The sequence below is a fragment of the Solea senegalensis genome, linkage group LG21 (assembly GCF_019176455.1).
Source record: "Solea senegalensis isolate Sse05_10M linkage group LG21, IFAPA_SoseM_1, whole genome shotgun sequence".
Classification (NCBI taxonomy): domain Eukaryota; kingdom Metazoa; phylum Chordata; class Actinopteri; order Pleuronectiformes; family Soleidae; genus Solea; species Solea senegalensis.
In genome coordinates, this window is record NC_058040.1 from 3,698,966 (window position 1) to 3,723,497 (window position 24,532).

Sequence of the window (24,532 nt, forward strand, 5' to 3'; positions counted from 1 at the left end):
CGAAGAATCATACAGTGATGTTGTCGAAGAGCTTGGCCATGTGTTTGATGATCTCGCTGTGCTGGGTGGGCTGAGTCTGAAGCAACTTCTTGATGACCACCACACTCTCAGCCACCACGGTCTCTGCACAAAGAAAACAAGTCCTCGTGACTCCAAAACAACACAACTGGACCGTTGCAACCTCTCAATACGATGTGGAACTTAAACAATGTGATGATACAGATGTGGACAAAAAAAAAACAAAACCCACAACTATCTCTAAAATAAGTTGAAACGGACTCGCATCATGATTTATTCCATGTTTATCACAAATCAGGCTTTTGCTTTTGAAATTGGATGCAACCAAACATTTTAAGTAAAAAAATAAATGGCATGGACAAAAATGATTAAACCCTTAAATTCTATTGCACAACTGTTACTAGCAACAGGTGACGTCTGTGACTCCCAATGACAGTGAGAATTCAACAGTCTCTTCTCCATACTGTATCATTTAAATATTTTCATAGATGTTCAATTGGATTAAGATCAGAGCTCAGAGGATGATTTCAGAATAGTCCAGTATTTTCATGAGCTTAAAGCTGTATGTTTTGGATCATAATCCTGTTGGAAGATTGATTGTGCCCCTGCATAGATTCAAGAAACCCCATGCCAGAAGTAGCAAAGCAGCCCCAAAACATAATCAAATGCCCTCCACGTTTCGCAGGAGGGCATCTGGGCATTTGGTGCTCTTTTCTTAGGGAGCATAATTTTCCTGTCTATAACCACAGAGCTGATGGGAAAAAGCTCCACATTTGTCTCATTAGTAGAATATTCTCCTAATCAGAATTTGCTCCAAGAAGCTTTGCAGCTTGTCAACATGTATATTGGCAAATTTAATTCTGACATTTAATTGAATCACATGTCAGGCAGAATAAAACATTGATTTTATAAGCTATCTACAAGGATAGCAAAGATTTTTGTCCAAGTCTGTATTTGTTTACTTGAAGAAGCCATTTTACCATCTCTGTTGGAAAGGAGCAGAACCAGACCATTGAGGCAGGTGTCTGCCACCTCAGAGATGTTGGTGGCACACCTGCCAATGGCCTGAATGGTGGCTGCTGCAAACGCCTTGTCCTGACTCTTCACATACGTCTGAAAAGAGGTGAGATCAAGAAGAAGAAGGGAACTTTTATACTCCCAAATCTCAAAAGCAGGAACCAAGTCTTGACTGTTGGTGTCAATGAATGGTACAAAAGCACAAACCTGGAACTCCCTCAAAATAGTGGAGATGTTGGCTTCATTGGCAAGGTTGGTCAGGATCTCCAACTGCAAAATGTGTGAGCTTTAATTTATTAAAGCTGGAATACATTGATTTCCTGTAAGGCATTGTTGTTATTGTCTTTAATTAACAGCAAAAAGGAACTGCATTATTCTGTATTCACATGAGAGAAAAGAGTTAATCTGGTATTTATCGTGTTTTTTCACATAGGTGTGTTCTTTATGAAGACAACACAACACCAGTTTTGAGGAGAAGTGCTTCACAGGCAAGTACAAGCCAATTCCACTTTTTACTTGATGAAGCCATCTTTTAAGCCTGTGAACAAAATTTGGGAGGAATTCGATTTTGTAAATGCGTCGTAAATCTTGGAAAAAATGTGAAAATAAAATGCATGTATTTGCGGGTTAAAAAGGAAATTTGAAGTTAGGATTGTGGATTGAAATTACAATACAATCCCTTGCATTATTGCATAAGACAAAAAAAAAAATCTTGGTAAAGAGTGATAATATGTAATGTAGAGCAGTGGTTTTCAATTCAAATTTTTATACAAAAGTACCACCTGAGAAAATTACAGTTAAAATACAGTGGCGTGAGCAAAGTCAGCTACAGACTTTTGACAGGAGATAATTAAGATAATTATCCTCCTCTTCCTCTCCTATACTTCAGACACCGGTAAAGTGAAATTAAATTAAGATGGAGCGAGAGATAAGGTGACTCTAATTATCATTATTTAATTTATCATTTTTTTTCATTTCATACACACTCTGGTCAAACTTCCACAGCTCCACTCTGATCACATATATACAGTAGAACAGTATTTCTGATTTTCCTCCAAGTTCCAGCAGAGGAAGCTCATGTAGCACAACAACAACCATGGATGTAGACAATAAAACAGTGGTTACCTTCAATGTCTTAATATGTGTGGCATCCGTAGATCGGACATAGAAACTCTTCATGGAGGGCTCAAACATCCCCTGTTTGAAGACAATTAATGCAATTAGCCATCCTGCATCATCGCACAAGACCTTTTTCCTGCTGTCCAGAAGCAAACGTACCTTTCTCTGAATGGACATGGTGGCGATGTTCTGAAGAACAATGTACTGCACTTCTCTACACAAGAGAAACAAAAGAACATAATCAGACGACGAAGATAAAGTTTCTAAGTGAGCAACTTTGGGAGGAGGCAGACAAAGATGCAGTATATCTTTTTTAGAGCTGGGAAGCTCTACCGATTTCCTGACTTGATTGGAGTCAGATGCAGGTCCCAATTCAATTTGATTTCCCATTCTATTTGATTTAATACTGATTCATTTACAGACATGTGGAAGATAAAGTGGTAAACAATGGATGGATGGATGGATGGATGGATGGATGGATGACCACACAGTACAACTCATTAACCTTAAAAACCTGTTCAAGAGCAAAAAAATCCAGCATAGAAGTGCAGCAGACAGTATCAAGTCATTACTAATGTGTCCAGCAGAGGGCACTGTGAGCACAACTTGGCCTGCATCCGTGCCCTCTTCAGTTGTCCTCATGAGGAGTGACATGAGTCACACGAGACTATAAAGGTCAAGTCTCGTGAGATTTGTGCAGAGGATACAGAAAATAGTATGTTCTAAAAGACCTATGTAAGGATTTTCTCAATCAATATCGGATCGTTCAAAATGAGGATCCATATGAATCAGATAATCAATTCTACATTTCCAATCCTAACATTACCTGTGGCTTCTTAGAAGTCGAACCAGTGACTTGGTGACAGCGCTAACTTCATGTTTAGGGGCCAGATGCCAGTAAAGCTGAGCTACGGACATCACAACCTAAAAAAAACAAAAACAAAAAAACACAGTCAGATATTTTTTTCCATCTTCTTCGAGCAAACATTTATAGAACAGCGTCTATATAATGTGTGTTACCTTCCTCCAGTGATATTTGTTTCAATTTCTAACCACTTTCCAGAATTTGAAACCCTCTAACTCTATATGTTCCTCTAACTTGATTTTATGCTTTTTCACACTTGGAAAAGCACTTTCAAACTTTTAAGTGCTTTCTTATTATTACACAACCTCCGGTGCCATATACCATCTGTCGACCTGAGCAAAAATAAAAAAAATAAATAAAAAACCTTCATTCACATGCATGTCATTGGGTTTCACAGAGGCACTCATGACACGACTCTATAAAGGTAATTTCTCAGCAACGCTTTAAATAGCCAGAGGACGTGTGTCCATCATTGCAGGCAGAATGAGAGGGTTCATGCGTCTGTGAAGATGGAGGATGTCGCCGTGTTGTCGTGAGTAAAGACACGGCGTGTCACATTTTAATCAACACTTTCATTTGGGAGCATTTTTCCTCCTGCTGCTACACGACGACAGAGACCTTGAGACTCGTGGGTGATGGAGATCTGCACTCACTTTAGCACAACATACACACACACACGCGAGGTAGAAAGTCTCTATGATTGATGTGTCCAGGTGTGTACATTATTATACATATAGCATTTTGTGGAAGAGAATTTTTTGGGATGGGAGTGCATCCGAGTGAAAACGGGGCTGTAACACTCCTATGCCACTTTATTAGGTACAGCTGCTTGTTAACACAAATATCTAATCAGCCAAAATCATACAATGAATTTAAGAATGTGGACATGGGTTAAAGTGACTTGCTGAGTGGTTCGTCAGGTTTGAGGATTTTCAGGCACATCCATCTCTGGGGTTTGCAGAGAAAGGTTCGAGGTGAAAACACCTTGTTGATGCCACAGTTCAGAGGTTTAAGATGATAGAAAGGCAACAATAATTAAAATAACCACTCTCTGAACACACAAAATGTCAAATATTGATGCAGGTAGGCTAGAGCAGCAGCAGAACACACCAGGTGCCGCTCCTGCCACATTATTAGGTGTTCTCTCTGTACCTAATAAAGTGGCCAGTGGGTCTATGTTGTTGTCATCTACCTTTTAGACCTGAAGCAGTGGTGATATACGATACAGATACCACACTCACTCTTTGAGAATAGGGTCTGTGTGGAAAAAGCTAGCAATTGCAGGCTACACTTCAAAAATCAAATATAGCCCCATCCCCTCTTGTCAGCACTTTTGTCCAACCTCCATCCCAAAAACACTGGAAGTCATTTTCTGTAGTGAAAGTGGGAATTTTGGCTGCACTTTCTTTGCAATTTTTCCGTGACTCGGTTGCAAACCTGGGGCTATTGTCTCCACGTCAGTGGTATCCAGCTCTCCAGGATGTTGTGAAGACTCCATGCACTGTGAGAGAACAGGCAGGATGCACGCGGGCAAGCAGGTCTTTTAGTGACGGACAACCTTATTTATTAATGGATGTCAGGATATGAGGATTTAAACTGATTAGATGTTAGTAGATGTTGCAGGAACAAACTACAAAGCCAAGCTTTAATCATTTAAAGATGTGACTCACAGCAGTGTTCCTGCTCTGCAGCAGAGGTTTGGTGTTCCTGAGCAGCAGTCTGTGGTCTGGATCCATGATGTAAGGTTTGTCCTCCGTCGGGTCTTTTTTCTCCTCAGAGTCAGACTCGTAGAAAGCCTTGTCATTGTTCTCATCGAACATGGCGCCCTGGAACACAAACAACCTTGATTGCACACCACGTCAAAATCAGCTCAACTATGCATGGACTTACAGTAACCATCATTTGTACTGATGTAACGGAATAAAACAGGTGATTTTAGAAAGTTGGATAAGCACACTCACAGCATTATGAAATATTTTACTTTCCCAATAGTCATACATTTTCCATACAGAAAATAATAAGACTCAAATGTATAAAAGGAATGAGAGTGAGTCAAAAAACAGGACTTCTACTCAAATCTTAAAATCTAAATGACTATATCAGGACTTTGTTACTTCTTTTCTCATTTGTGGAATTGTATTTTTTAAAGGCAAGGCTAGTTTTTCCTTCTTGTAGCTAATCCAAATAAAAAGTAAAATAGTGATTTACTACATCTCTGTATACTTTCTCTGTATACCCCACGCCTAAAAAAACAGGATACACATTGAAGGACATTATTAAATAGAAATAAATAATTTTAGACTTTTTTAAAACAAGGTTTATAGAGAACATTTCAAATAAGAATAAATCGTCTAAAGTAAAATTACGATCTTTATTTTTTTAAGGATTTTTAGTGTGTGAATTACTAATCACCTGACTTAACCTTAAAGATCACAGAGATTCAAGATTCCTACTGAGAAAACATATTCATGATTCAGATTCTGGATGTTTTATTGTTCAGAGGTGTGATGGTATATATCCTCAAGACGTTAGCATGAGCAGGAATAGCATGTCGTGAGAGTCGTGAATGTCTCACCTCCTTCCAGGGACTGACGAACTGGGTTCTGGCGTAGCGGGTCAGCATAGAGATGATGACCACCTGGCCCCACTCTTCCACATCCACCAGCAGGTTACAAAGCTTCCTGTAGTTCTTATGGATCAGGTCTATGCGATCGGGACAAACGTCTTCGAAGGCCATCACCACACTGCCGGCCACCAGCTACAGAAGAAAATGTAAACGAGCTTAAGAATTAAGTTGAAGAAGAGGTAAGAATGTGTAGCACTTCACAAATTACACAAAGACTTTTAAATCTTTAACAAACCATAATACAGATAGAGACTCCAGAGAAATGAAACGCCGGTTAACAGATATGACCCTTGTAAAAACAGGTGCTGGAATCGCACTTGGGGATGAAAACAAACACAAGGCCAATTTACATCTCTGATTACATCTATTTTTGCTTTTTAAGTGGTTAGCTGCTAATCAGAGGGAAAATGTTTGCACTTTAATTTTTCACCCGCTTACTTAATAAACCGTTCAATCCATCAATAAGTGGTTCTTGCATCTATTTTAAACATTTAACATTTCATTTCTTTTTTTTTTTTAAACCTAATTGTATGTCCAATTCACTGGAAATGAAGTGAGATGACAAAAATGGACGTTGAAGATGGAGCTGTCGGGCAGGAGGATAAGAGGAAGACCACAGAGAGGGTTCATGCATGGATGTTGTGAAGGAGGACATGAGGACAGTTGGTGTAACAGAGGAGGACACAAGGGAGAGGACAAGATGATCTGTTGTGGCGAGAAAGGGAGACAGGATGTGCAATTCACTGGAAAAGAAAGTAGAAAAGGAGGGGGAAACACATTTGGCTGTTGCATAGCACTCCTAACACTGCTGCTGCTGAATGTGACACTGAGTGAGTGACATGATGGTGTATTAATATGCAAACAGCATTATCACGGGCAGGCAAGGGTGAAGAAGAAGGGAGAGAAAGGGAGCAGAATCTGGTCTTCCCAATTAAAGCCTTCTGGCCCCCGGTGGCCCTGTGGGAACCCGGTGCATTTACCCATCAGCGTTGTCATGAGCCTGCATTGATTGTGTGTGCATCACTGTGTGTGCATGAAATGCGTACTGGCACGGCTCCTGTCTTGGAAATCAGGGTCTAGAATCAAAGCGATCATTAGCCTCTATGACACCCATATTTCTTAAGTTATATAAATATAACACGGAAATCCTATGAGTTGAGGAAATCCTCTTACTCGTGGATTCAGCGAGGAATAATTACATAATAAAGTTGGCTATTGCAAATGTGATTAGAATTTTATATAAGTCATGGTTCAGTTCAGTATAAAACAAACAACTACAACTACTAGATGGAATAAAAATGAAGGAATTTAATTGCAGCATGTGTGACTTACTAATGGCGTTCAAAATTGCGATTTCAATTTGAAACCAATGAACTGTTGAGCCCTAACTCAGGGTGTAACTACTGACGACCAAAACCTCATGGCAGCTAATAAGAATATTATTATTACATATACTATTCTGTAACTCTGTAGATATGATATTTACCGTACCACAAATAATCTGTGTAATCTGTGAAATAACTGTTCTTCAGCGACATTACTTGAGTCATTGTAAGTAGGATAAACTGGAAAATAAACTGTGCACAGTCCCTGTACATACGTGGATTCAGCTGTTGAAACCAACTCTAAAACATTGTTTTGGGTACATTTATTTAAATGCTCAACAGTCAAGTCCAAGGAGAATTTAAAGCGGAGTGTGACAGTGAAGGGACTTCCCTTTGTGTTGTGTTCATAGTATATATAATTCTTAAACTCAGCAATGAGTAAGAGATGTCGTTTATTAAACAAAACAACCCTCAGAACTAAAGACCTTGATCACACCACAATAGACATAGGAGTAATTAACACTCCCCAAAATTGACTGCGTTCCATTTAGAGGTGACAGTTTGAGGACCTTGGTGTTGTGCATATTAGCTAACAAGTACAACCAAGTGGAACACAGTCATTGTGAATTACTGTATATATAATTTCGACCTTCTGCTTTTCTTGCTGTGACAAGCCACGGCGCTGTGAAAAAAGAAATGACTACTTTGTCATTTAGATGGTTTCATTTATTTATTTTTTCTGTTGTTTCTTTGCCCAGATTTCTGCCGCCGCCTTGATATAAACAGGTTTTGATTGGACAGAAAAATCAGGTTTAAATATTCAAGAGCAACATCTCTTCCTAACAGACCGACTCGCTGCTTACTAAGACAGTCCATGAAGCAAAGTCACCACTGAAGGAACTGGTTTTACCAAAACATCTGCCATTAAAATAATCTATTAACTATTAGAGGAGAACTTGCTGATGGAGATTTAAGTAATTTCAAAAACCAAACAATTTAACTTATAATGAATTATGAGAGTGACACATCTAGTCCCTGTTTCTCTGAATGCTCCTTTATAAATGTGAACTGCTAAAGGGGGGAATATTATACGAGGTTCCAATGAAAACTATTTACAAACAATGATGAGATGCAATACATTAAGAGGACCGAATGAATAAAATCATGAAAACTGAATAGAACAGGCTTGTGTCTGTGCTAAAATAGCCTTTCAGTAAAGTCATCAGTTAGATTCTAAATGTTCAGTGTGAATTGGTACACAGTTTTGCATGCGGGCTTCATTCTCGCCGGGCGTTCTCCATAGACCTTCTCATGTCTCTGAGCCCATTAAAGGCAACACTATTTCTGAGCGTGTGGATCCCAATGCAAGGCTTTGTGCATTCTCTACCAACTTCCCCCATTAGACACAGCTCCAAGGTAAACTACATGCACCATCAACAAAACTGACACCCCAATCTATGGAGTTCATACACCTCCTCCTCCTCCTCCACCACCCACGACCATATTATCTACCCTGCGTGACAAGCCGGTAATGGAAAAATCACACTAAGCAAATGGTTCTTCTAATAACAATAAATTTCCTATAAAATTATGAAGGGCCCAAACCGTTTCCTTGCATCTATTTTGCTATGAATTCTAATTAGGGTGCCAGAGAGGCAGAGAGTGCTGGGTCATCACGCGAGAGACAACGTGCGCCTTTTTGATTGATGGCCCGGTGTCGGGTCGGTCTATCCTCCCCGCGCTCGCGCTTCTCCCGCACTCGTCCCTCTCCCTCCTTTTACTCTTAAATTAATGGGCGTCTCACCTAGCCCCTAATCATAGTACCCCCCCGCCCCTCCTTTCTGTTCTCATTTCAATTTTGCAGAAGGCACACGGGGGGGAGCGAGGGAGGGATCGATCATTTATCTTGTAATGGCTGGATAATAGATCCATCACAGTAAAACAGCTGCACAAACTCCTATGTTGTCTCTGTCATCAGGCCTTCCCATTTTCTCTTTAAACCATCCTGCCTATAAGCAGGATCCCATGTGTCACAGCCATTTAAGCAAACATGCACATCTGTAAAGGTAAATGTCATTAGGCCTGGACAACGCTGCAGCCTGGAGCAATAACCAAATGTTTCCTTCTTTAACAGGAAGCATAGTGACATTAGCTAAAGAGCATTTACACAGGATTTCACTGGTCTGTAGTTACACTACAGAAGCAGAGAGTTGGCTGTTTTTAAGCCGGAAAAGATTATACCTAAGTGTCAGTAATAGAGAAAATATTTTTGACATGTTATAGCAGACAAAGGAAGGGGTAATTAATAACATCATTCCTCATATTTCCCCTCATTTCATCCTTTTAGATCTGAGGTCACTGTATTTTGCAAACTTGACACGTTTGAAGAAACTGGTTGAATAAACCATCTGTTAACCATTAGTGGAGCTTTGTGAGTCATCTTCAAAAGCAAACTATTTATTTGTATAAAACACAGGTATAGTCATCTAAGAGGGAGGGCTGCCACTGTTGCTTAAAAAAAAAGAAATAAATGCCTATTACACAAAACACCATCATCACCTGAGCACACCGACAACTTATTCAGCATCGTAAAGAAGTCTCAGAACGTAAAGATAATTTAACTGGTGCATAAATGTTACAAACCCATCAATCTCTAAACAATTCCATTCCCAGAGTGATTTTCATTATAGAAACAAAACAAGTCTAGGTCCAGTGATAAATACACCGCCTCTTAAGTTTTCCATGATGCCAGCGATCACTAAAAAGCATCTTTTTATCCCTACCTAGAAAGTAGCCTTGCCAAACTATTACTAATAATTACAACTACAATTATTACTACTATGACAGCCTGAACCACTGTGGACAACATGCTTTATTATTTGCTTGTACATATGCACTGTAACTTCAGTTGATGTTTAAATGAATGTATGTGTATGGAAGTGTATATAAATGTTCTAACCAATATGGACTCAACACATCCTCATTACTGAAAGCCGCTGTGACGAATCAGGCGAGTTGATCAGCATGGATTGTGGGCATTTGAGATGATCACCCTGTATTTATGGATAGTCTGAGGACGAGCCTGTTGTGTATTCCTGCAGAGAACATGGTTGAGTAATACTAATGCGGATAATGACAATACAAATAAACTGATGTACTTGTGTAGTTGCATTTCCCCCCCCCCCAATCAGCAACATAAGAGGAAAACCAGGAGCACCTCATTTAGTTTTGCAGAATACTGCAGGAATACTGTGTATTATGGTGGGACTACCAAATGCTACATACAGTAGCTCCGTCGTAATATCACAAAAATGGCTTGGATGGCTATTATATATCCACTACGTTTAGGTTTTCCCCCTATTCATCAGTAGCTGCATGCTTGTGCATCTGTGTGATGATAGTGCCCTCTCTCTGTCCCCAGACTCACAGTGCGGGCTCCAACGGGGAGAAGTCATCTGTCTTCGTTAGCGTCTGGGGCTAAATATGCTATGCATCTGGTAGTGGGCTTTCCATCCCCCCTTGGCTTAAAGCTGCTTTGTTTTGTTTGTATAATGATAGGTATACGTTATGAATACACGATTACGACAAACCGTGCATGACTCGCACACGGACCGAACGCAATCTGCATTCCTTAGCCGGCATCTACACATGTGATATTTGCTTCTTTTTTTTTTTTTTAACGGCCTTACTTTTCACTGTGACCTCCAAAAATTTACTTCTGATAGGCTGCCACCACATTGTGTCTCTGACGGGCCTAAACAGAGTATGTGGGATTCTGACTGTGTTACAGTCCATTTTAGAAAAAGAGAACAAAAAAGAAAAGAAAGAGAAGTTAGCCTTTGAGAAAATTAAGCCGACACTAACATCAGTGAGAAAATTCCCTCCAAATGGACACTTAACAAGGAGCATCTGAAGATGTGTGGGTTTAAGTGGGTGTTAACAAACCATGGCATTGCCGAATGAGCTGTGGGATGAAGAGCTAAGGGGGGAATTATTTGACTGGGGCGCCCTCCAGTGGTCTCCGCTCTCCTACATGGGGAAATGTAGTGTACAGCAGCTCAGTGTGTACTTACTGTGCTTTTATCTTTCAACAGTTTCTCGATCACTTCAATCAACTGCTCCTTCTGGTCTGGATCCAGGCTAAAGACACGGGAGAGAAATGAACGCGTGTCAACAAAGGAACGGCAATTATTCACATAATATGAAAACTTGATGGACTTACAAATTAAATCATGTCGTCTCCGTGTGCTCAGAATGCCGATATGTTCACGTGCTCACAACAGATTCAATGTTCAATTCAATTCTCTGTCTCGATGAGCAAGTTTTACTCTCTGACTGAGGTTGTGTGTGTTAATCACTCATTCACTATCTCCCATGTAACAGACTGTAAACAGAAAATCCATTTCCAGTTGAAGCTGATCATATTGTTGATAATTTGGTGCTTTCATCTATCCTTTATATCTTCCAATGACCTTAGGAATTGTGGCATTGTTGTTTTTATACATATATGTATACATATATATATACATATATATACACACACACACACACACACACATATACATATATATATACACACACACACACACACACACACACATATATATATATATATATACACATATAGATGACATGATGTCACATTTCTGAGGTATTTTAATGGGCCTCGTCTCAGAGTTAGTTTCAGCCGGTTAATGTTGTTAAACTTTTGTGGTAACCAGATGTACGAAAAACCAGTCATTCAATATTTGTCAAACCTGTGAAAATGATGTCAACGCACACACACACACAAAACTGCTCTAAGCAGTGGCCAGCTTTCACTATGTTACAGAAAAAAATAATGAATCGGTTAATGAAGGAAATAATCAACATACTAATTAAATTAACCAGCAATGACATGACAAATTATTTTTTTCTTATTTTTTTTAATCCACGTTTGTTACTTGAACCTGGTTTTATAACAAGATGTGTTTTTCTAATTAATCTTTGTCATGTTTGTACATCAATTCTAGTTTGTCATCCTAATGAAGACTTGAGTTTGCTGCCACAAAGTCTTTTATTTAAAGACTTTTTAACTTTTCCACAACACAAGAGTACCTAAGGTTACAAACCCTGAGTTAGCTAGTTACAGTCTTTTACATTATATTTTAAACACACTTAAGAGGATGAATTTTGCAATCATAATTTAGACAGTCAAGTGAAATGGTACACATCAACTACAGAGGTAGAACGTTCATAAAAACCACTGAGATTTCAGACACATTCATGATTGAATCAAGTATGCCACTTTCAGTAAGACTCCGCTGATAAAAGGAAAACAAAAGCGAGGCAAAACCCTTTATGTCAACATTACTCAACGTTGGGTGTCACAGCGACTCAGTTCACTGCTCAAGAATGAAGTGGGATGGAGAGCCAAATCAGGTATAGTACATTTATGTGATATTAGAAATAAAAATAATAATAATAACTTAAAACGCATATAAGCATGTTCGTCCTTATGAAATTGAACTCAAAGTTGGACTAATGCACCCACATAATGCGATAGGAAATGGACCTACTACTGCATGTACACCTTCAGTTGGACAAGAGTCTGACTCACTCTGCACAGGAGATGCTGATCCCACCCTGAGATTAAACATGTCAATAATAGAAGACGCCAGGACATGAAGGAATAAGGCTGCATTTACACTGCAGGTCTAGCTTTTGAAAGACAGTGTCCACATCATTCGATACTTTAGGAGTCAGGGATTGACAGGGAGGAGAATATCTGATTTATATTAAATTTATTTCCAAATACAAATGAGGCATGATGAAACCAATCTACTAATATCCAAATCCATGTACTTTTTCACCTACTTACATGTTGATAGTGCTAAATGGAAAGAAAAGATCAGGATGGGTGACTTGCACCATAAAGTGTAAATGTAGCCTTGGATAACGGCTACAGAAACATGGAGAAAATTCAGGCCAGTACAGGTTTAGAGTCTGTCAGCTTTTAGAATTAATATTGTAAAGTTCATGGGTGGTAAGAGGACTTTAAACAGCACTCAACATGCTAACAACTAGCAGCAAGCAAAACTGGAAAATGCCTAATACTATTATGATGAAAGGTGGCATATCACCCCCTGGTGGAGTAGAGGCAGACACACTTCACAAATCGATTCTCTGTTAGTGTTTGTACACTGGGAAAAGGACAGGAGTTGAAATGAATGAGAACTGTACCTATAGAGCTTCTGGATAGCATGGGCTGAGGTCTTCCTGACATACGGGGAAAGGTCAGCTGCAGCTTCCTTGATGGCCACCATCATGATGGGAACAATTATGGGGACACGGATACTGGACAAAACCCTCAGCGCACTGGCCCGGATGAACTGGTTTGGGTCCTGCCACAAAGAAATGAAACCAGTGAGACAATGTCTTCTATAAGTCGACTGATACGGGTTTCTCTATGGTCAATGCTGAGGCTGATTTCCTCGGACAAAATATAACAGTTAATAATAACAAATTATACAAATTTGATGCATATAAATAAAAATAGATAGACAGAAAGACAGACAGAGAGAGTATTAAATATTAAGTCCAAATACTAAGGTCCAGTGTGTAAACTATGTACAGTTATTTTCATTTAGCAGAAATTAAAAATACAAGAATCATCTTTTTTTTTATGAATGTACAATTGCCTTAATGGGTGAGCTGATGATTTTCTATACACCAAAATACGCCTTCAGGAGCAGTGTCAGCTCTCAAAGGCAGCCATTTTGGCATCAATAGCCCACAATGGATAAACTAAACATATCTATAATGTAAATGTCTTTTTTTGATGGTAACTTAAGGCTTCTCCGACACACTTGGAAGAGAAGGGTGAGGTGAAGGAAATTCAGCTGCAACAAGTAACTTCAATAAAATTTTACACACTGTACCTTTAAATACATGTCAAACAATTTTTTTAGATGAAAAAGTGCATTTAGCCACATTAATTACGTTCATGAAAACAAAAATGTGCAAACCTGTGCTAAATAACAAGTTTAAAATAAAAAACTGTTTGTTCTCTAGGTTAGAGAGCCACTAAAAAGAGTTCCTAATAGTCCATTTCAACAGTTTCTTGGAGACCCAACTGGTCAAAACACTGAAGCACATATCCACATCAATAACTACAGATTTGTATCGTGTCAGTAAAAACAGAAGAAAATGAAATGTTACCTTCAGGGCCCGCTGGAAGGTGCTGATGGACAGCAAAGCCAGGTCCTGCTGCTCCTCTGCATACCTCACCAGGTAGACGTATACGAGTTTCTTAAGCTGCAAAGGACAATTAAATCACGAAGCAATCAAGTGAAGCAGCTGTAAGAGTGAATTAATGCAGCACACGGGGAAATCAACCTGGAAGACCAGATGTGTTCTGAAACTTGAGTTGTTTTTTGGGGTTTTTTTTTATTTCCAGGATGTTGTAACATCCGGTCGGGCTGTGCACCGTGGCCAAATACATTATCAAAGTGTCATACAGTGAAAGATTAAGAGAAGTTTCTTAGTTAGGGCTGAATAAACCAGTTCACTGTCATTTTTAAACATCTTCATGGACAGAAAACAACAAGCACTTACAGAATCCTTTCACACAGCTGAGGTAAAACATTAAGCAGTATTGCATTATTAGTATGAAAGTATGCGTCTCAGAGTGTGTTTACGATAGTGCATGAAGATTAAATCCATATAAATTTAACCTTATATTGATACTGAAGGAATTATATTGCGACGTACAGTACATTGTTAATGAACTCTTCTGTAGCCCTGCAACAAATCCAGTAAAAGATGAAGGAAAGAGATTAAAGGAACAATAATCAGCAACAAAGGAAGTCTTCTTTTAGCTTGTTTTTTTTTCTATGGGAAATTTTAATTTATTTTTTCAAGGGAAAAAAAAAATAAAAGAAAAAAGAAGAATGTTGATGCAGAAAGTTTTCCTGTCTTTATATCACTTGCTGCAGACTCAATCTAGTGTTATTTCAGGTGGAGAATGAGGTTATAAGTTTTTCTTTTTTTTTGCCGAAATTGCCGGTGAATGTATTTGCACCCCGCTGCTCTGCTGTTTGGGCTTCTACTCTTTTCTCACAGGAAAGCCTGAGACAATATTTGTCCCACTCTCTGACAAGTTGAAGTGGAGACCAAAAGGTTGCTCCTCCGTTGATTCACATCAACTATTCAGGGAGAGAATAAACAGAGCTGTTCGCCGTCTGTAAGGCTGTGGAGTTAAAGAGTGTGAAGAACTGGTGGTGGGAGGGGGGGGCGGGGGGGGGAGTATAGTTTGAATCAATCTCTTACTGGTGGGAATTTTTGTAATTTAATTTGAGAGCCGATTTAAGGCTGAGGTCAGGGGCAAGGTTACAGTTTAGGTGCAGTCACCAATAGCTTCATTCGGTAATCAGCACCATGCTTTCTAAAACAGTGAGTATTGACCTGCAGCAGTGCACCACAGTTCTCGGTCATCATTTCGGTCATTACTGCGGGGATTAATGGCATTACTCACTATAAAAAGGAGACAAAACCCATCTGGCCTCCAGAATCTGGTTCCTATGAGCACAAAGTACTGAACTGATTTCATTTTCAAATGTTAAGTGGGTGATTACACGCTTTGCAAGTGAAATTTGCACAAAATCAAATTTTACTTTATGTCATTTTTTTCCCCCCATAATTTCTCTACTAGTAGAAAAAATAATAATATTCAGAGGCTTGATAAAATATTAATTCACGTCAGACGGCGGTGGTGTTAAAATGAAGTGCGGCAATTATCGCAGAAAATGAAGGACATTGCTATTAAATCACGCCAACGCCGTCAATAAAGTGCAGCTACGCTCTCGGGCTGCTTTCTATTTAGCGGGGATCAATGTTAGCTCGCGGTGATGAGGAGAAAAGTGAAGGTGAGGGCAGGAACAAGGGAAGAGGCCATTTTTAGAGAGACGGGCCAAAGGTGAGGAGAGAGAGCGTGATAGAGCTAGGAAACGAAACCTAGAGAGAGGGATAGAGAGAAAACATCGCCCAAGACCTCACTCTACCTTAGCAGCTGGTGTTTATGAGGTGGGGGAGAGGAGACGTGAGTGTGGGCTCTCTTCTGCCAATTACATCCACCCACCTGCTCCCCTACCCTGCCACGAGCTGCCTCGGCTGCATGCCTTGCACGCAGCGCCCGCTTTCAGGCCCCATGCTCACATGCTGCCCCAAATGCTACCTGATTATTCTGCTGCTGCTGCTAATCAATATTCACAGGCTCTGGGCATGGGAACCCCTCTTGAGCTATTGCTTAGTGTTTTGGTCATTCACTTGAATAGTGTGACAAGGCATAGCTCACAGTCGACATGATTGAGAGGAGCAGAATTTACATTTACAAAGGCTCATTGTGTCTTGCAGCATCTTGTTTTTATTGCTGCTGCTGCTGCTGCTGTTGCTGCTGCTGCTGCAATGGTTAATGATTTGCAAAACAAAAGTAGTTATTCTACTTTCAGGCTGATAAGGGGGAAATTTGAATCACAGGCCATAACTCAACAATTGCTCACAAATAAGGGTAGCTAAGGCCGGGGTGATATGGCTTATGAATAATAATATTTTTTAGGCTATATCCTGATATTTATGAGATGTTTTTCTGGGCTCATGAAAAGTTTTCTTTCGAGATGTTCCTGCTTCTCAAAGGAGAGTGACGACACACAGTAAATACACTCTAAAATTAAATATCTACTGTTGATGATATGTATTACACTTTCATTTCAGATGACACCTGGTTCATTTCTTTGGCTTTTTCAAGTTAAATGAAGGATATTTACATATATGTGCGCTAGAAACAATAAAAATTGCTTATATGTGGTCAAAGTCTGCTATCACACAAATAATTAGGCTTAAAATGAGTTTGTTTTTTTAAATATAAATGTGTCGATTGCATGTATATTTCTTTTACACACTCACACACACCTGTATATGTATATATATATATATATATATATATATATATATATATATATATATATATACATACATATATATACATACATATATATATATACACACATACATATATATATACATACATATATATACATATGCATATACATATATGTATGTATATATATACATACATACATATACATATATATATATATATATATATATACATATATATACACACATATATATATAAAACTGACATGTTCTATTGAAGAAGACCTGAAACTAGTGATTGAGACCATTAACTCCACAGGAAAACGTTAACTGATGTTAGAAATCTAAGTGAAAAGTAGGCTTATTTTTCCACAGACTTCCATTCAAACTGGAGTCGCCCCATGGCGGCTCTTTAATACATTTTTACCTCCAGACTGCCTTCACTTTATATAAAAACAATCCACATTTCAAACTCAAGAACAAGAAAATACTCCTCAATACCTCAAAACCATTTTAATATCGGTAGAGGAGTGATCACAAAACATGAACAGGCCTATATTTTCAAATAAAGTTGGTAAGGCAGGCTGCCATTGTTTGTCTTGGGATTGGGATTTTAAGAGGAAGACTATTGTGCTGTCCTGTTAAATATTACTGTCTGTTACAGAAGGACGCCTTGTTGGTATCAATACTCATGTAAATGTGCATCTCATCATGCAACATTAATATTTAGCATTGATGAGCATCTCGGGTTTTTTTTGACAACCCAAAACACAATTAAATATTAATCGTCTAATGGCAAATGAATCAAATTTTGATCTCTGCAGATAGAATTTGGATTCACACAAGTTGGAACATTGATCTACATAACTGAGCATACACAAAAGAGGAAGGGTTGATTCAATAGTCAATTTGAAAAGTAACACTGAGGCTAAACTAAACTGTTAAAGACATGGTCATGGGGTCAAAGATTAAGGACGTACAGGAAATATGTTAAATTCAGTGTTAAATATGGAATTCTATTCATTATAATAGAAAGTACTGCTTCTGGGTCTAAGAGCCGTGTTATATTGTCTGATACATATGAGAGTAGTAGTTTTTTTTTACCTTTATAATTATTATTTGTTTATTTATCATATAATATTTTAACATGAGCCCACTATTTTTGCGTAGGAGCAATTTCCCTCTTTTGACGTCATATAGACAACTCATGTGCTAGGTTGCACAATATTAAGTGAATCATAACGGTCAGCTGAGGTGATAAAAAAAAAAAGATTGATGTTTTCTCACGGGATATTGTGAGTGAGCGATTGTAATAAATGTCATACCTCTATGTTCTTGTTCGCGACGTTCTTCACAACAGCCGGAAACAGCTCCGATGCATTTTTCCCTTTGGCGATGAGCTGAAAATACACCACGCAGTTATGAACCAACTTATACGCGAATATTATCACTAATACACACAACATTTAAAGAGACATTTGATATAACACACTCACACCAACAATCCTCTTCATGGCCTCCAGTTTGAGCGACTCCTTGTTGCTCTCCAACATCTCTTTAAGGTCTTCATTCCTGAGGACAGAAAGAAAAAAAAAACATTGAGACGTCTTATTATGGTCAACCAACATGACCCTCATCTGCAGAGGTGACTTGACTAATCAGTTTTAGAAGTGGGAGCTTGACCAAAGGTAGTGTGAAAGCTGCATGTCTGCCACATCTGTGTAAGCTTCACAGATTACAGGGTCAACACCGGTTCCTATGGCGCCATAGGAGTCAACGGCACACTGACCAGTCTTTATATCATTAAAGACGTGTGTGACTCAAACCTGGAAAAATAAGTCATCATATTTACATGGTCATTGTGGCTGGAACAGAGGGTCCTGACAAATGGACTGATGGTGACAGGTATATTGAGTTGTATTAAATTACTGTGAAGGCTTGGATTATGTAATACACAATAATGTATTCTCAAGCATCAACAAAAGGATGCACGTTGCACAATTATGCGAGAACATCATTATTATTAAATTATCTATGCTTGAATTACCATAATGAGCATCTTCCGCATCTGGCAGATGAATAGAAGACGTGTGACAGAACAGCTCCACGTGCACACAGTCTCTGAACTCATGTGTCGTTACACAGTGAAAGGTGCAGACTGGAGTCTGAGTTTGAAAAGCAAGTGAGATTGTAAAGGAGTGAGCACAGTAGTGCAGTCGGAGGAGTCTTTTTCAATAGTGCAGCTCTTTTCAGGAGTATTTCCTGTGGTGTCATGTCACCAAATCGAAATATCATCCACAGAAACAAAACACGTCTGTGACAGGGAAGGAAATGAACAGAAGGAATACTTTTATTAAACAAATGTATTTTTGCATGTATAATGTCAGATTCTTAATCTGCTTCTAACTTTTCATAAAGAAATCATTACCACACATGTTACAAACATTATTGATATGCTTTAAAGGCAAATAATTGCTCGTTGGCTCTTTTTTCATGACAGTATGCAGAGCTGAAAACAATGATGTCATATTCCCAGCTTTATCTTCCACTGCCATTCATTGTCTTGTGTTTGGAGATGTTTGAGACAGTTTGACAAACTAATACTTATGAAAAGTTACTAAAGTCAACCTGAAATGCTAGATATCACTAGAACACTCCTGTCTTTAGAGATTTCACACACGGGGGTAAAAAAATGTGGAATCTTAAAATACAAGATTGCTAGGTAGTTGCTTTTTTGAAAAAGGTCTGTAAAGTCGTTAAATATGCACACAGAAATAGCACGAAACATAAACGTATACAAACATTATGACATTATGTCCCTGTCTTTCCACTGTCTCGGTTCATCCTGTCTCTGTTTCTGTTATTATATCTGTAACGTGTACAACGTCTTCATCTCTGTGTTTGGTGTAACGTTACAGCTAAACTTACAGTCCTGGCATATGTACTTAAGCGCTTGGAGTCGACAATGTTTTTACGGGAAACTTTTTTAACACAGCAAAGAACAAATATTGTTTTCGTTTTACATTTGTATCAATAATAGTCAAGCACTGGCTACTCTGATGTGCACCTGAGTCAAAATCTCCACTTTAGCTCAGTGTTTACATGTAGATGGAAGGCCTAAATGCATTCAAAAATACTAGACTGAATGTGAATAAAGCATGAGGCTGGGACAAAACTCTGTCTGCTCACACACTTGCAATTCATGAAATCATTTGGGAAAATAAATCCATAAGCCCACGTGTCCCAGGCTGAATTCACATTTTTGTTTTTTTTAAAGATATTGTTATGTTTCATAATATTATCCATCTTCCCTCTCAGGCCTCAAAGCTCTGCCTCTTTGATGACCTGTGGAAACAGGAAGGAAGAGATCAAGACAAATGTTAAGGACAGAGAAAAGAAGAAGAAGAAGAAGAAGAAGAAACACCCAGTAGGAGAGAGACAGGGAAAGACATAGAACAGACCTTAGATGAAAACCTCTAATGAGGCCCCATGTCACAAGCTTGCTTCATAATTTCATAATTTATTTACAATTTCGAAGCAAGACGAACACTGAGGTTTGTGTTGTTGTGTTGAATAAATGAAGGGTCTATTTTTGTTGCAGCAGAACATCTGATTAGTTCAAATTCACTTCTAACAACAGGTAGTTTGTCAGTATGGGGGTCAGTCTGTATTTACAAACGTTATGGTTGCTGTCTAGTTTTCTGTGATATAACAGACTGTGATTGAGAGTTATCCATGTGACCCCTGTGTTTCTTACAAGGAGAAATGTTTTAAAACTGCACTGTGATGTGTGTGTATATGATATTACCTCATATTGTTCATTGGCAGACTGACAGTACAAAACAGCATCGTGGACAGTGGAGAACAGACAGGATTTTGTCACGTCATCGTGAAAGAATCCTCCGGTCTGCAGGTCTTCCACTACACTGGCTGTGAGGTCAAGACACACAGGGAGAGGATCATGTGATAACAGATCAGACGGAGTTGTGGATAAAATATTAGATAAGAACAGACTCCCTTGATCTCCCACAGTGAGGAAATTCACTTTTATTAGCAGCCAAACATCTGAGGTAGACAAGTGATGGATATGTGAATAGGAATAGATGGACTATCTATCTATCCATCTATCTATCTATCTATCATCCATCCATGAAAAAGTGCAGTGGCACAGGATTGTTGCACAGATTTATGCTTTTACAGACGTGATGTTACAGAGGTGAGCGGTGTGGGATAATAATATATGAAATGGACACAAAAGGGAACGCAGAAGAGTGAAAAACAGAGAGGACCTATTGTAATATTCTCATGACCCACTAATGCACACCCTGCAGCCAAGTGCACCGCGTCTTTTTCAGGAATTCTGACATAACATCAGAAAACGGCAGAGATAACATTCAATGTTGTTGAAGGGATTCAGATTTATGTGTGTGTGTGTGTGTGTGTGTTTGTGTCCGAGCGGTTGGGGACCGTGAATGTTAAATACATCCACATGTCTTTTGGAGAATATGGGACATGACAAAAAAACGAATTCTATGAGATATATCACTCTTTCAGACAAGTGCTTATGGTATCATTACATTTCCACAAAGGAAAAAGCTCATCTTAATGGATGTAAAGTCAGGAGGATCTATCATATAAACAGAAGCAGATGTTACTTGACGTTGGTCTCAGTAAGAAAAACAAAAACAGCAGTGGTTTATCCAGTTTATAAAAATGTTTAAATGTTTGACTCATCTTTTTTAGCAAAGCTGCTTAGTGAATGAATTCTTTAAATCAACACAAGCGGTGTGGATGGACTTACTTTGGCAGCCGGCAAGAATCACCTCTATTCCAGTTTCTCCATAGTCTTTGTGGATCTGAGGCAAAGCACAGAGCAAAGATCAGACTGACAATCGTTTAATTAGTCTGACAATTCAATTGATCGTAACTGAAAGCCCGGGGAGCTAAACGATATGGAGAGGGACAAAGGGATTCATGGCGGACTTGTAATTGTTGCAAGAGAAAAATCACATTTCTAAAAGGTCGTTAAACATGGAAAAGAGTGAAGATAAAATAAACAAATGGCACCTTATTATCCAGAGTAACAACTGACTAAACCATGTCCAAATCCCCCAGTGTCAGTCAGGTTTTTAAATATGTGTCCATACTAAGTCAAGCAAATCATTATTTACGGGTCATACTCATCAAATACAGTTGACAATGGGGGTAGTAAACAGACCTGGCAACCTGACTTGTGTCTTCAGTTTGAACCAAACATATTAAATTGTGTTTTCTTTGCACAAGTTATTAATAAATGTGCGTCTACTTCATGTTCGTACACTTTTTAGTGCTTTGACTCCCACAGTATCCAGGAAGTTGACAGGGCTGAGGTCCAGAATGATGGCTCTTGGGAGCGAGGGCGAAGGTTCAGCATTCATTTCAATGACAGCAATGTTTTGCTCTTGTTCCTGAACAAGGGGGGACAGGACACCATGAAGGACATTGTGTGCTTCAGACAGTGGATCACAGACAAAGGTGTTGCAGTTAAAGGAATGTAAAATGTCAAACAAATAAGGAAATCCATTTGAAAAAAAAAAAAGCATCTTCCATTCATCCGGTCGGCCTTACCTCTTTTTCGCCGCCCTCCTGTGTTTTCTTGGCGTTTTTCTTTTCAATTCGCTTCCTTTTTGCCTCAAGCTTCTTCTTTGCCGACAGGATTTTGGCAACATCGATGCCCGACTACAAAAACAGCAAAGACAATGAGATGACATTTTTACACAAGGTCAAATCTTAATATTTCATCTCCCAGTGTGACGGTCATGGTGTTAATGTCTGCACTCGTGCAAATATTTAAATAAATAAATTCAATAAGAAGGTGTTCGATTAAAAATGTCATATGCGTACACAGCAGTTGGAGGCGTAACCCATTATGCCAGTAGACATCATTGTGTAAATGTCTAACTGTTTAAAAACTTAGACAAACTTGGTATTGAACTGTATGGCTCCATACTGTTTTATGAGCTGCCAAGCAGGAGTTGCTGCTGAACCGGTTTTCTGTGTGTGTTTTTATACGGGGACTTCGCTCTCTAAAGATGACAAACCTCTGTGAGCCAGTTCACAGCGAGACGAAACGTGCACACAGTTGAACATGCAGTCAAAGTGTTCTTAATGGCGTTTCTGCAACATCTAATATCATTTTAGATAATATTCACATTTTATTTGATCTCTGAACCAGCCATTTCCATGTTTGACAAAAGAGTCACACCTTCATTTGATGTTAATTTTTTTGGTGAGCCCATATAAAAGACTGCAAAAATAAACTGCCTTTGTGAGACATTCATTCATTCAGACCAGCGCCATTTTATCTTGTAGCAACTAGAAGATCACAGATTACACCTGTAACCAGGTGGATGATACCAGCTGTCAATCATTCTACTCTCATGTGCTTTGATTGAATGTGAAGCCCGCCTTACCGGGCTTCACATTTTAAAGCAGGAACACTACTTCCATTATGGGCGACCCACAGAAAATCTCCCGCAGCCCATTCGACTGCGTTAACATACAATTACATTCGTTTTGAAAAAGTCTATTCCATGTAAGGGCTTACAAGCAGTGAGGATGACAGGCAGTCATCCACAGAGTCTCTGCCTCCATCATGTGGTTTACATTCAACTTAACAAGCAACCACCATGCAGTTGAAGCTCACAGCTTTGGTGATCCCAAAGAGGAGAACTTTCCAGCTGAACAGAACAGAGAAGATGTAACATTCCCTCAAGCCTTTGTGCTAACAAGCAAGGCTGAAAGCTCACCCAGGTCCAGCATGATATGATTTAACTGTAAAACTGCTCTTGCTGCATGACATCATCAGCTGATGCTGCAATTACAGCACTTAACATCTCGCTCCATACAGCCCATCAGCCGAGGTGCTGCCCGGAGAGAACAAGCCTCAGGCTAAGTGATCCCACATTTCCCCCGGCACCTTTAACCATTTCAGTTGCCTGCTTTACACACTGATTGAAGCCGACTGCTGTGGTGGAAACAACTATTGATCTGGTGTCAGTTTCTCACCTTAACTATAGCAAAGAGACTCTTGCACACTGTCTAAATTTGCAAGCATGATTTTGTTGTTGCAACATTTCGGTCCCTGAAAAGCTTAACTTAAAGTTCACGTTGAACTACAGCGATGAAAAAAGACAGTTATTTGGACACGTGGGTCATGAAAAACGACAGTTCAATAACAACTTATCTCTACTGGTTAAAAAAAGTTGTTGCTAAGCTTCCATCCCGCACCCCGGAAGAGGAGCCTCCCCCGTCAGTCAGTTCTTCAGCTTGAGGAGGATTTGTTACTCTACAGAGGACGTTAAAGAAAAGTTGAGGGACATGGAGGACAGATTTACACGGCGTGACTCATCTCAGTGGATAGATCACCAAGACATGATCCGACGTGATGGACAAAAAAAAGAGAAAAAGGTTCTCTTGTGCATGCGTGACTCAGCATTCTACCCACTCCAATACAATAACAACCTGTTTTAGTCCAAACTATCATTTATATTTGATGATTCCCCTCTTTGGTCTATGTCAGTTTCCATCACAATGAAAAATACAGCAAAGAAACTCAGACATGCTTTTTTCCTCTGCCTAAAGGCAAATACCGCAGTGACAGTTCTG

The 24,532-nt window shown here is 39.1% G+C and overlaps 2 protein-coding genes across 2 annotated transcripts in view; both read right to left on the bottom strand.

The window, feature by feature from the left end:
- Window positions 1–18,745, bottom strand: part of ap3b1a (adaptor related protein complex 3 subunit beta 1a) — a 55,080-nt gene extending 36,335 nt beyond the window's left edge. The window contains exons 1-14 of the mRNA XM_044012896.1: window positions 18,738–18,745; window positions 18,382–18,457; window positions 18,211–18,285; window positions 14,171–14,266; window positions 13,193–13,353; window positions 11,044–11,110; window positions 5,595–5,777; window positions 4,690–4,845; window positions 2,981–3,078; window positions 2,314–2,368; window positions 2,161–2,232; window positions 1,243–1,305; window positions 999–1,131; window positions 14–123 (exon numbers count right to left, since the gene is read on the bottom strand). Coding sequence (XP_043868831.1) covers window positions 14–123; window positions 999–1,131; window positions 1,243–1,305; window positions 2,161–2,232; window positions 2,314–2,368; window positions 2,981–3,078; window positions 4,690–4,845; window positions 5,595–5,777; window positions 11,044–11,110; window positions 13,193–13,353; window positions 14,171–14,266; window positions 18,211–18,285; window positions 18,382–18,457; window positions 18,738–18,745 — 1,353 coding nt within the window. The remainder of the gene's footprint in view (window positions 1–13; window positions 124–998; window positions 1,132–1,242; window positions 1,306–2,160; window positions 2,233–2,313; window positions 2,369–2,980; window positions 3,079–4,689; window positions 4,846–5,594; window positions 5,778–11,043; window positions 11,111–13,192; window positions 13,354–14,170; window positions 14,267–18,210; window positions 18,286–18,381; window positions 18,458–18,737) is intronic.
- Window positions 18,746–19,213: 468 nt separating this feature from the next.
- On the bottom strand, window positions 19,214–23,024 carry LOC122787095 (prestin-like). Its single transcript, XM_044053670.1, has 5 exons — window positions 22,493–23,024; window positions 22,204–22,332; window positions 21,687–21,741; window positions 20,694–20,815; window positions 19,214–20,230 (listed from the first exon to the last, which is right to left on the bottom strand). Exons 2-5 carry the CDS (start codon window positions 22,300–22,302, stop codon window positions 20,207–20,209), a joined length of 300 nt encoding a protein of 99 aa, XP_043909605.1. The 5' UTR covers window positions 22,303–22,332; window positions 22,493–23,024; the 3' UTR covers window positions 19,214–20,206.
- Between the last annotated feature and the right edge of the window lie 1,508 nt (window positions 23,025–24,532).

Coding starts and splice junctions, on each gene's coding strand:
- LOC122787095 (XM_044053670.1), bottom strand. CDS start 22,302: ATGAATGCTGAACCTTCGCCCTCGCTCCCAAGAGCCATCATTCTGGAC. Junction 20,816..21,686: donor GATTCTTGCCGGCTGCCAAA/GTAAGTCCATCC, acceptor TTGACCTCACAG/CCAGTGTAGTGGAAGACCTG. Junction 20,231..20,693: donor CTGCCAATGAACAATATGAG/GTAATATCATAT, acceptor CTGTTTCCACAG/GTCATCAAAGAGGCAGAGCT.